Here is a 13,390-nt window from a genome sequence, read left to right as displayed (position 1 = left end):
AACTTGCGACGGTGAGATCATCGCAGCTAACAGAATCGACCCCTATGCCTTGATACATCTCCCCACAGTACTCAAGAGACTCCCGACAGTCCAGGTTTAAGGATATCCAAGCATGTGCACAGATGGTTAAATCAAACTGACACTATTGACTGAGGTACAAATATGTTACTTGTGCTTAATTATGAATATCCAAAACCTGGAGTAGGGGACCGGGTATGGGTACATTGGCCTGTTCCGTCAGTGCCGGCATTGTACACTATGTGCTAATGCTGCGTGTGTCAGGGGAAGCCAATCACAGAGATCACACAGTGGCCTTCCCATATACAGCGGGACAGCGCGGCTGCGATCTCTCCATCATCTGCCGGCCGTGTAGCAGGCAGGGACAGGGGGAGCACGCCGTCCCTGGCTGCGGCCTGCCCACCGCATCCGATCCCCGCCCCTCGCTTGGCTGGGCCGCGGAAGTAGTAGGACAGACAGACAGACGTGGCGGCGCCCTGTTCGCGCTGGTGACGGCCCCGGGGTGTGATGAGGAGAAGGCCCGTCCTGCCCCTAGCGGGCTCGGGCCGCCCATCGGCCGTATAAGCGGGATGCAGAGGCCGGGCTGGCTGCACGCTAAGCGGCTGCTCTGTCTGATGGGCCGGAGGCCAGAGCTGCTGTGCGGGGCCATAGCGCTGAGCTGCGCCCTCATCGTTGCTCTCCGGTTCACCTGCAGGTAACTCCCGTGCCTCCATAGTGCTGTACCTGCCGCTGCCCGTATACCTGGCACTGCACTCACTGTGTATACCTGTCACTGCCCGTATACTGCATACACTGTACATGCTGCCTGTATTACTGACCGCACTCACTGTACCTATTGCTGTACGTTTACCTGGTGCTGTCACTGTACCTGCTGCTGCCAGTATACCTTCCACTGCACTCACTGTGCCTATTGTTGTCCGTATACCTGGTGCTGTCACTGTACCTGCTGCTGCTGCCAGTATACCTTCCACTGCACTTACTGTACTTGTGGTCCCCGTATACCTGGTGCTGTTACAGTACCTGTGGCTGCCTGTATACCTGGCACGCACTCACCTGTCACTGTACATGCCTGTGTACTGAATACACTGTACCTACTTACCTGTATAAATCTCATCGCACTCACTGTACCTATTGCTGTCTGTATACCTAGTGCTGTCAATGTACCTGCTGCTGTCCATATACCGGGCACTGCACACTCTGTACATGCTGCTGCCTGTATACCTGGCAGTACACTCACTGTTCTTGCAGCTGTCTGTATACCTGCCACTGTCACTGCACTCACTGTATCTGATGCTCCCTGTATACCTGTCACTGTACTTGCTGTACTCGTTGCTGCCCTTATGCCTGGCACTGAGCTTTAGTATTAGCTACATTATACAATATTGTATATACCACTATCCTATAATGTAGTAGTGTCATTGATGACTTGTATGCACTAGCCACATGACAATATTGCATGCATTCCTACTCCAAGCTAATGTATAACATGCAATAAGCATACAGTACATTCATTTAAAATCTATTTGTAAAAGGGACTGACATGTTATATCTAGTGCCATCTATTTGATGTGTTGTCAATAAGTTATTTTAAATGGTATGTACCTTTTTGCAAAGCTGATATGACATGAAGTAACAAAAATACAATGGATATTATTGCTTATAGGTATGTATTGTGCATCTATGCACTGTGTGCTTCTTAAAAGGTTCCTCTGTGGGTGCTAATCCTTTATTGGCAACCAAGTCTGTAGCGTTTGTTAAATTAGCTTGAGGCATGTAGTTTGTTTTTCATTAATGACTATTTGTAAAAAGGTGGAAAGTGGTCAGTGCATATTCATTTTTTAGACCAGTGTGTCATGGGGCAAACTTCACACTAGTTCCATTGAAAGAAATGGAAGATGTAGGTGAATATTTTACTTTAAAAAGAAAAGGGATATTGGCACTTGTGGTTTACACCCAGGGCAGTTGTCACCCAGGGCAGGGCAGTAATTTGCGTGGGGGCGCTTCCGATTAGGGTGCGTACTTTCGTGACACAGTAATGTCCTTTGCAACACATTATGTCGCATTGTACTGTCCCTTACAACAAATTGTGCCACTTACTCATTCATGTCCCCCCTTCCCCAAAGCCTCTCACTTTGTCCCCAGGATTTGGAGCCTCTCACCATGTCCCCAGGATTTGGAACCGCACGCCGGGATCGGCAGGCAGTTGTCCGCAGCCCATGAGAGAGACAGCGCCTCCGTCATCTGAATGTGGCGCATCAGAGCTCTCAGACCAAAAGCGCTGCTGATGAACAAATTGAATTTATCTTTCTAACAGATATTCTACTAATTGGCAGTTATTAATAATATTTAATAATATATACATTTTTATAGTGAAATAAACAAACTGGGGTTGGCCAACCCCAGAAACACTGATGAAAATTAACAGAGAATTGGAAGTCTTTGTATATCTACAGTCACTGTTACAACTGTCGTAAAACGAGTTATCAAACGCCAGAAAAAGGGGCTCCAGGCCCTATAGTAGTCCTTGGCCTTTTGCCCAACCCCCATGAAAATTTTCATTCCTATGTCCCTGGCAAGGGGTAAACAATTTAAATGTTTTCAAAGTTGGGACAAACTCCAGAGAAGAACAGACAGATCTGTCTTCAATATGGCCTTATGTAGATTGTCAGATTGTATAGGTCTGTGGACTTTCTGCTAAGTTCCTGTAACTGAATCATATAAGGGACTATTAAAGCGGTTGGAAGATCACTGTACATTCATGCAGATACATGTCATCTGCCAGACCTAAATAATCCAGTTAGCTTCATTCAGTAACATTTATTGTTTTTAACAGAATATGATTTAGGAATTAACTTGTCTTCTAAGTGAATTGTTCTCCCTGTTTTGGAATGTTCTGTTTGGAAGTAGATATAACAATTCTGTAATAACAGAAAGCAGCAGTGATATCAAGAATAGCACTATCATAATAAGTCTGCCAACTTCAGAAAGATTATTAAACAATAGAAATCATTTGTATAAGATTAATGTAATGTATTTTAATCAACTAAACCAGGATATTTGCTGCCGGTTCATACTGTATCTGTCAGTGATGCTTTAGTCTGCATTCACTGTTCACATAAATAGATGTGGAAGCAAGATGCACCTAACCCATAGTACACATAATTATATTATTCTTTTATATGGCACCATACGTAGGGGTAAGACCAACAGTTACAGACTGAAGCAATACAAGATAGTTGACAGATAACTTTCTTATATACATATTATGAGTACCTCCCTACTAGTTGAGTAGAAGATTGTGTAACCATGTTCTGTTTGTTGCTGAAATGCGTCTTTACATACTTCTCACACTGCCAGCAAATAACCCGGGTTAGGGCTCATGAATGTGCAGCAACCCGGATTACTGTGCAGTGTGAAAGGGCTCAGTTGAAATAACTTGGGTCAAGCAACATTTCAACTCTGGTAACGAGCAGGCTTAAACACGAGTTCAACCCGGCTCGCGGTGCAGTGTGAACGGCTAACGGGTTGAGGCGACCCGGGTCCCGTCCTTTGCATAGGAAGAGTTGGCGCTTGGGGTTGGCCTCCTCTCCAAGCGCCGGCTCAGCAGCGATGGCGGTGACCTTGCCGGGTCGGGCCACCAGTCTGAAAGGGGACTCAGCCGGATCGCACCTGGGATGGACGCGTATCCAAATCCCGGGTGCGACCCGGCATTTGCGATGTGAAAGGGGTTACAGGTCATAAACTTTACTATTTCTTTTTCAGCCGAGCTAAAGATGTCGTCATGCCAGCAAAGCTGCCCGTACACTTTTTCTCCAGCCATTCACCAGTGGTGGATCTCTTCCTTGGCCAGCTGGACTATGCCGAGCACATTCGCCAGGACTCTGAGATCACCGTATTCTTCCTGTATGCACCCTGGTGTGCACAGTCCATTGCTGCAAGGGCAGAGATCGAGCAAGTGGCTAGTAAGCTTGCAGACCAGGTACTTACCAGCTATACCACACCCTATAATTATATAATATCTGTGATGCCTAAAGAGGCATTGCTAATGGCACAACATATGCCCTATTTATGTAGTGCTTCACTTTAATAATATAATCATTATATAATTGTTTAGTTAACCAAAGGTTCTTTATTAATAAAATGCTTTTGTTTTTAGTATTTTAAACCATAGTTACCAAATGTCTGTAATTTCCTGGGACAGCCCCAGGTTGTAAAGATCTGTCCATGGAAATATTTCACTGTAAATGTTCCCATTTCTCATGACCGACAAACTGTACAATGTATTTGCTGTTTTTCTTCACGTTAGATGCAGTTCAGCTGCAAGAAAGCATGTTTGAAATCTTGTTACTGCTTACACTATGGGATTGTAGTGCGTCTAGGTGCACTGAAAATATCACGTGCCACTTGCTTGGATTCACCTTCTCAGCAGCAGCATGTTCTTAAAGTATTTAGGAATGTTGGTAACTAACTATATGAAACCCTGCATGATGTGTAGAGCAAATATTAACGTGCACCTGTCATGTAGTTCTGAAAACTGTAACATTACACTTTAAGTAAAACCATGATTGCAATGCTAAAGCGGAGCATTCCAAACCTCAGACACATTGTGCGCCATTCCAGGCTTGCATCGGGGAGGGGGGGGGGGGGACGACGACTATTGCCCACAGTCCTTCTCTGCTCCAGATACTCGTATGTCATCCGCTGATTGACAGGGGAGAGAAAAGGTGTTCTTACTTATTGATGCAAGTGTCTTATGCAGACCTCCAGTTATGTGCCTGTTAGGAGGTGGAAGTACGCACTGATCATAATTACTTTTTGTATGCTGCTGGTGATGCAGAAATGAAATGGATCTTGATATATATAACTGCATATTTGTTTTTTTCTTTCCTGCACGTTTTATTTTGAGTAATTTGTCCATTTGAAGCCTCTGTGCAGATTAGATATCTGTCAGTTACATTTCAATAAGCTTGGTTATGTGGTCCAGGTGTGATACGCTGTATGCCCTCAATATCACGTACAAGAGAGAACACTGATTACTGCTCCATCTCTGCTGTTATGGGTTTCCATATCTCGGGGCGGGGGGGGCAATGACCATTAAGGGGCATTCAATTAGCCACAGGATTTACTGCAGAGTTTTGGCTCTTGGGCAAAGTGCCCAGAGCTATTCAAATACTGCCCGCAACTAGCCCCAAGGGTGCACTTAACACGGATTTCTGCTTGCACCCTCATGAGGTGCGAACAGACATGCGTATTAACTAGTGCTCCCGGGGCTAGCCGTGGGATTATCATGGATGGTAATTGCATTGCTCTGGGCACGTAACCTGGCTGCTATGACTTATTGTGGCAAATAATTGAATAGCTCCGCACCTATCTCAGGAACTAAAACCCTACTCTAATGCTAGGTACACATTTCACTATGTGTACCCTGTACAATCTCATTAGTGACGGGACCAGCGGGGGTCCCGTCATTGGAAAGTGTGTACACCCTTGCCAATGTCGGGAGAGACATCGCGACGGCCATGCTGCATTCGGCAGCATAGCCCCCGCTAACGATGGACTGGCAAAGTCGCTGACTATGCGATGGGGCGCCCATTGTCAGTGACATTGAGGGTACACACTACCATGAGTGTGCAATGAGCGGCCCTCCAGTTGTTGCAAGGCATGCTGGGATATGTAGTTCAATAGTTTTATCATGGCCAAATGGCAAAACTGTGGCAGGGCATGCTGCGATGTTGTGTTCTACACCAGCTTGGGGGGCCGCTATCCCTACACTAGAAGATATGCCTGATATGTCGTCCTCTCCGGCCGGATGGGAGGACATATCGTCTAGTGCAGTGGTCGGGGAACAGGGTAAATGACCCCACATGGGGTAAAAATGAATTTCCTGGGGGTAATGGACGGACAGCCAGGCATGCATAGAATGATTCATATGCATGGCCGGCTGTGCCGCAGAGAGGCTCTAAGCCGGATACCCGCTGGTACCAGCGGGCGCCCGGCTCCTTCCCTGCAGTGCCGCGTTATCCGGAGGCTGGAGTTCTCTTCTGAACTCCAGCCTCCGGCTCTCTCCATGCGCACTATGGGAGAGACGTCATGACGTCTCTCCCATAGTTCCGAGGAGCAGCCGGGCGGACAGGACGGCGGCGGATGCAGGAGCGGGGATTAAGGTAAGTGTTTTTATTTTATTTTTTTGTACAAGCGGCACTACAGGGGCACTATATGGGGCACTACTACAGGGTCACTATATGGGGGCACTACTACAGGGGCATTATATGGGGGCACTACTACAGGGGCATTTTATTATTATTATCGTTTATTTATATGGCGCCACAAGTGTTCCGCAGCGCCTTACAAAGTACATAAACAAATAGATTGATTTACAGTGACTTACAGTACAGTACAATACAATACATTACAGGACATGGATAATATACATTGCTACATTCACGACCATAACACCCAGATAAGCAACAATGCAAAGCAACCAAGTGTTAGGTGCCCTGGTAGAGAGTAAGAAGTAGATGAAGGTATAGTAAGGAGAAGCACAAGAGGGTAGAGGGCCCTGCTCATAGGAGCTTACATTCTAAGGGGGCACTGCTACAGGGGGATTATATTGGGGGCACTACTATATGATTTCCTTCCTTTCAAATCAAGGGGGTAACGTCAGAGTATCTAAATATATTTTAGGGCAAAAGGTAAAAAAGTTCCCTGACCCCTGGTCTAGTGTGTACTGGCCTTAAGTCCCACCGCTAATTGAATCTTCCCATGTTACCTGTTGAGAGCAGACTGGCGCAATCTACTGGTGCAACCATAAAAATACACTAGTCTGTACATCTGTAACCAGTGCGCATGCCTCATACTCCAAGCAACCAAAACTATATAAAACATGGCTAATCAATTTATTTACTATGCAAATTTAGAACCTCTTCTTCTATACTTGGGAACAAAGACTAGGGATGACTTAAGTCACTCAACTATAACTTCTCTGCATCAGAGCCGATGCCAACAAGCAGGATGTATCTCCAGAGCACAGGGCATGCTCCTGCCATTACATTGGCTGTTCACACTCCTTAATGTCATGACTATTAATAGCTGTGCAGAAGGTGGATTAATGGCATATAAAAAGTGAATATAGACGTAACGCTGCAAATATATGATTTCTTATGCTCAAGTTAAATTTAAAATCCATACACCAGCTTTGTTTTGCTACTATAAATCTTTTGTAATAACTTGTTTTAGTGTTTTATTCCTCTACATGTTTGCATTTAATTAAATCTCATATTGAGGAAATACAAAACCCCACTTAATATAATTTGTGACATTGTTTGATAAATGTATTTGTTGCTTGATTTGTTCTATTTTTAGACTTGCTGGCAAAGTGTATAGGAAACCTTCAGGCCATCTGTATAATGTTTTTCTCTCCTAGGTGCTCTTTGTGGCTGTTAATTGCTGGTGGCACCAGGGCAGGTGCAGGAAGCAAAGAAATTTCTTCTATTTCCCTGTGATTAACCTGTATCATAAAAGGTAATTGGTGAAAAAAAGTTAGCTGTACACTTGGGATTGAAGACTGCTTTAGTTTCCCTTTTAAAGAATCTGATCAACCATTTCTCTGGTCAACTTATATTTTTAAAATTGTTTTATTTATGGAATTTTGAGGTTTACAACGACAAAAATACAAAAAGCAATATAGTTAGGAGACATAACTAGCGTACAGAAAGCTGAACAGAAAGCAATTTGAGACATATGAAGATAGGTGAATATTTAAAACAAATCCATGTCACAGAACCTAATACCAAACTGAGTCGTTCTGATGTCCTCCTGCCTACATAATGCAGGTGTCAATCAAACAAATATTAGTTCAATATAGATACGTAATAATAATAAACACTAGCTATTATCTCCACAATATGGACAACAAAGTATAGTAACATCAACCACCCCCCAACAGTAAAAGATCATACCCTCAACTTGCGGCATACCTGGATTCCAGAACTATACCCCCCTTAACTTTTACTTTCTTACACTCAACACAGAAAACATGGGGGCAACTATACACCTGTGTACCCTAAGGCCATGGTACATCAAGCCTAGGATCAAAGGGCCAATAAAGAGGTTCCCAATAGCAATAATCAAAACAAAAAAACGGAAGCTACTATAAAAATCTAAACACACAGGAAAATACTGAGGATATTGGGTTAGATCAAGTCCTGGAGGCAATTGAACAACGAATGATAAAAATGTATAGACCAGCTATAACGGTAATCATTCAAATGGACCAAGAGGGGAGGTGGAGCCCAGGATGAGCAGGGGGTGGGATGGAGCAGGAGAACCTGGCAGCAGCTGCAGCAAAGACCAACGGGAGGTGGAGCCCATATTGGAGCAGGGGGCGGTATGGAGCAGCGAGGCATCAGCCCAGCTGCACAGACCAGGAGGGGAGGTGGGACGCAGTGGAGACTAAGGGGCCAGGCTGTCTGTGGCTGTGCTCTTCTAGGCTGCAGCGCTCCGGGCGATAGCCCTGTCAGCCCGCCCCTTGATCAGTTACTGAAGACAGAGTAAAGAGCAAATAAAGGTGATGACTCAAATATAATGTAATCAGTCAAGGAGGGTCATCATACTGCATCTTCCTGGAAAGAGTAGAAGAAGTGATAATTGCCTCCCGCAACCATCCATAAAAGAGCAGGAATGTACATGAAGATGGAGAACCGGAGATTACACAGTTGTCCCCAACCTTGTTAAGTTAAAAATGAGACTTGTACCCCAGCAGAGAAGTCCTGGAAGACCGCTATTCTCTGAGCTCTTATGTTGAATGGGCTGTTAATTCTGGCAAGGTGAAGAACAGTAGCAGGATTCTGCTAAGACAGATTTTTTGCAATAAATGTTCCCAGAGGAGTTTCCGGGAGGTTAGACTGTATAGACCTACAATATGCCTGTGCAATAGCAAACTGAGGAGTAAATGAGTCTCTACCAAAAGCATAGAGCAACCAGGATTCCAAGATCTGCTCAGAATTAGTCCCTTCTCTTTCCACAGGCAAACTAAATGGTTATTATTGTGGGACAAAACAATATGGATCTCCACCACCCGAGCTGTCGCCTTCTTTCCGAATCAGTGATTGAAGGAGCTGTTCCATAGTAACTGAAGGAGACTCTGTCAAAGGAAAAGCTGAATGCACAGAGCCTGACAGCACCTGATCTTTCACCGCAGTATCCCCAAGTATAATTGTAGGTCAGAAAAACATTGCATAGAAGCATAGAATTTGACAGCAGATAAGAACCACTTGGCCCATCTAGTCTGCCATTTTTTTTTTAACCTTTTGGTAACCTCCACCCTATATAATTCTTAGTTCAAGGCCAGTAAGAACAATTCACAGCTCAGAACACCTCTAGGAGCAAATGTAGAGGAGAGGGAAGTCGCCAGGATACACCGGATCGGAGGACTGCAGACCCCACAGGAAAACCCCCAAGCTGAGGACGTGTAGACAAGATGGCGGGCAGACAAATCTCTCTGGCTGCAAGATGCTGGCTCTCGCAGCCACTAAGGAGGTTCACAGAGACAGCCGGTGAACAGCCAGGAATGCAGGGATAGTCTGCCCACATCACACAACCGGAGACAGAGTAGAGGCGTCAGAGTCCAAAACACAGCAGAGCCGCAATGCCGTAAGAAGCAGGGCCCTGCCAGAGGAGTTAGGAGGCTACCAGTTGCACTGCTTGATATGTTCTGCAGTGGCGGTGACTGATTGGACAGCAGGGGATATCTCTGCAGGCCAGGACAGATCAGATAAGACCCCCGAAGGTGGTCACAGGAGATCTGTCAGAATGTTAGGGCTGGAAAGCATGGTAACACGCACCCTGCACCATCCCCTATCTGGGCCATGGCCCCAACTCCTGTTTTGCTATGAAAATTTGGCCAGGATCCAGGGACGTTGAGACCTGGGCCTGGCCTGTGAAAGGCGTGTGGCCTAATTGCAGGAGGCGTGGTGACACCCCCTTAGGATAAAAAATTATAAGAAAGTGGGTGCTGTGAGTACTTCAGCCCGGCACAAAGCCAGGGGGGCGTGATCAGAGTGATCGCTCCCCTCACAGGCACGGGAGGCTGCTGTGAGGTAAGAGGGGGGGGGCAGCACGGACCCAGGCCCCCGCCGTGCCCCTCCAGCAAGCCTGGTTAATTATTGACCGCACCCCTCTCAGCGCCTCTGCCAGGATCTTGCTAATGCATTGAAACCCAAACTACTCGGATACAGGATGGCTGGGAGGCTATGAGAAAGTCCAACAGACTTGCTCTTGGATAGACATCCAAGTGCCATTTTGTAATCCTTGTAATGGTTATACCTTTTACATATGAAATTAATCCGGTTGTATCCTTTGGCTGAACTACTGCAGCTGCAGGGGGAGCAGTATGTACAAGGCACGGTGATGAGCGAGAACCCATTTCAACCACTGCACACTATACAACTATGGTTATTTATTCTCTTTTATTTATATGGTGCCACAAGGGTTCCTTAGCACCGCTCATGGGGAACATGCATCCAGATTATAAGGTGACCAAATATTTTAGATAGTTATGATGCACTGCATCACTGCTCTGCAGAGAGTTGCAGTGCATATGGTCAAATTGTCAAAGGGGACGATGAAATCAGCATTTGGGAAAGTGGATCATGTTTTACTTTCCCCAGTCCCAGTTTCGTCACTTGCAGTGATGACCGTCCTTGTGCACTCCATAGAGGTGTCTCTATAGAACAACAATCCATAACTGAGCTTCCATCCGTCCTGCAGTGAACTGTCAAAAATGGAACCGAGGAGAGGGTGTAACTAGATAATGCTGTTTATCTGTTTTCCTGCAAATGCTTTCAGAGGTGTTGATCAGCCTCTTCTTAGATGCTAGACCACTGATCCAGTTACAGAGTCTTTGGGGAATATGGTTGTAATTTAAATTATATGCAAGTGCTTCAACTGAAGAAACTGCTGTTTTAGATTCCATGTTATTTAATAAAACGAAATCTAGCAAAGCCAGATTTCAGGAGATGTGTTAAATCACAGCCGAGTTCCAGGAAAGCGTCAAGTGGACGTGGAAAGGTAAAGCGCTTGCACAGATTCATTTCAGTTGGTCAGTAATCAAAGCAGTCACTTCATACTACTGCATGCTTGGACTGCATACCCTAATTTTAAAGCTAATAAGCTGTGCAATCATGCTGAGACTTGTAGTACATTGCAGTGAACGAAGAATGCAGGTGCACACTCTAAGTACTAAGAACAATAGTCAAAATCATCCTGAAAAACTCTACACTTAACATGGCGTATAAGTGAGGTTCTTGGTACATTTGCCCATCCACCGCGTCAAGGTGAATACCATAAGATGGGTCCCCTAATATAACATTCCGTCAATTTATCCAGGACATACCTATAATAGTGCCCATTCTAATATGTAGACCGCAATTGACCTGTGCTGATTAAAAACACCTAGGGGCAATTGGGAGGGCTGCAAATACCGATCAGGAGTCTCCGCCTTCAAATGTACAATACATGCACAAATATAGAGGAAAGGGGGCTGGGGTTTGGACTGCACACCATCATTTTAAACATAAGAGGTGCTACCATGCTGAGACTTGTAGTACAATGCAGTCTCTCTGTCTAGCCAGCTGCTAAAAAGCCTATTTATTGCTTCAGAGCAGAAGTCCAGTGATCTTTGGTATTGTAGTATATACAGTATGTGGGAATGGTGGGCAGCACAACACAGAAACCTATTAATCATACACTACCGTTCCTTACAAGTGTCCCATTCTTGAAAGCTGCATCTTACAATACAAAGCGGTATGACCTGTCACATACAAGAAGTTTGCCTTTGATTCTTGCTGTTTTTAGCTTCTAAGCTATGTACTCTAATGTTTAACAAACTATTACACTATTGGGCTGAAGCATAGTGAGAGCTATGATAGTTAGGATCGAGTACATTACATAAATTCGCACTAAGCATTTCAAAAATATGTGCCCGCTCCTTGCAGACTTGCCTGATTTTGTCCCTGTTCATAAAGTAGGATAAGGACAGTAAGAGCGTGTTTGCACAATGGTGAGCAGACGCATACCAGAAAAAGACACATTTACTTTTGCGACAGACATTCTTTGTGGTTGGTCAGTGGCTGGTGATGATGATGATCATGACACTTTCTGGTATTTATTAAGTACTTGTAATTGGCTGTTTGGAAACATTCTAAACAGATTGTTGCTTTGTTTTGCACTAGGGCATAGATTATGGTTTTGTGAACCTGTTTAAGCACTTATATATATATATATTTTTTTATATATATATATATATATATATACATATATATATATATATATATATATATATATATACTGTTTGTAGGGTTATTTAATTGTTTTGGTGCACAAGATAGTGGGCTGTTTCTGGTGTGTTGTAGATTTTTTTTTTTTTTTTTTTTATAGTTTCATTGATGCATAATAGAGAGTGGGTTTGTTGCTCATAAAATCAATTATTTACCATATGTATGGTGTGTGTGTGATGCGCCTGGTGTAAACCAGACCTCTATACTACTGTTGCTTACCTGCATGCCTCCACAGCTCTGGTATAAGATGAAATATATGTATGTTTTTTTTTTAAAAGCGAGAAAAAAGTTGATGTACAGTCAGGTGCATAAATATTGGGACATTGACAGAATTTTCATATTTTGGCCTATTCACCACCACAATGGCTTTGAAATGAAACAAACAAGATGTGCTTTAACTGCAGACTTTCAGATTTAATTTGAGGGTAATGCCATCCAAATCAGGTGAACGATGTAGGAATTACAACGGTTTCTATATGTGCCTCCCACTTTTTAAGGGGCCAAAAGTAATGGGACAAACTAAACAATCCTAAATCTAGCTTTCACTTTTTAATACTTTGTTGCAAATCCTTTGCAGGCAATTACAGCCTGATGTCTGGAACGCATAGACATCACCAGACGCTGGGTTTCATCCCTGGTGATGCTCTGCCAGGCCTCTACTGCAAATGTCTTCAGTTCCTGCTTGTTCTTGGGGCATTTTCCCTTCAGTTTTGTCTTCATCAAGTGAAATGCATGCTCAGTCGGATTCAGGTCAGGGGATTGACTTGGCCATTGCATAACATTCCACTTTTTAGCCTTAAAAACTCTTTGGGTGCTTTGCAGTATGCTTCGGGTCATTGTCCATCTGCACTGTGAAGCGCCGTCCAATGAGTTCTGAAGCATTTGACTGAATATGAGCATATAATATTGTCCAAAACACTTCAGAATTCATTCTGCTGCTTTTGTCAGCAGTCACATCCTCAATATATACAAGGGAACCAGTTCCATTGGCAGCCATACATGCCCACGCCATGACACTACCACCACCATGCTTCACT

The 13,390-nt window shown here is 44.3% G+C and overlaps 1 protein-coding gene across 2 annotated transcripts in view; it reads left to right on the top strand.

The window, feature by feature from the left end:
- Nucleotides 1-209: 209 nt before the first annotated feature.
- TXNDC11 (thioredoxin domain containing 11) overlaps nucleotides 210-13,390 on the top strand; it is an 85,935-nt gene continuing 72,754 nt past the window's right edge. For both annotated transcript variants that reach the window (XR_015877640.1, XM_088466775.1), the window contains exons 1-3: nucleotides 210-712; nucleotides 3,781-3,997; nucleotides 7,442-7,539. Coding sequence is in view for 1 of the 2 variants with exons in the window: in XM_088466775.1 (XP_088322901.1) it covers nucleotides 216-712; nucleotides 3,781-3,997; nucleotides 7,442-7,539 (812 nt within the window). In the remaining variant the exon portion in view is untranslated. The remainder of the gene's footprint in view (nucleotides 713-3,780; nucleotides 3,998-7,441; nucleotides 7,540-13,390) is intronic.

The sequence above is a fragment of the Taudactylus pleione genome, unplaced genomic scaffold, assembly GCF_031769625.1.
Source record: "Taudactylus pleione unplaced genomic scaffold, aTauple2 ptg000066l, whole genome shotgun sequence".
Taxonomy (NCBI): domain Eukaryota; kingdom Metazoa; phylum Chordata; class Amphibia; order Anura; family Myobatrachidae; genus Taudactylus; species Taudactylus pleione.
The sequence above is the reverse complement of the archived record's forward strand: the minus strand, read 5'-3'. Positions and strand labels throughout refer to the sequence as shown.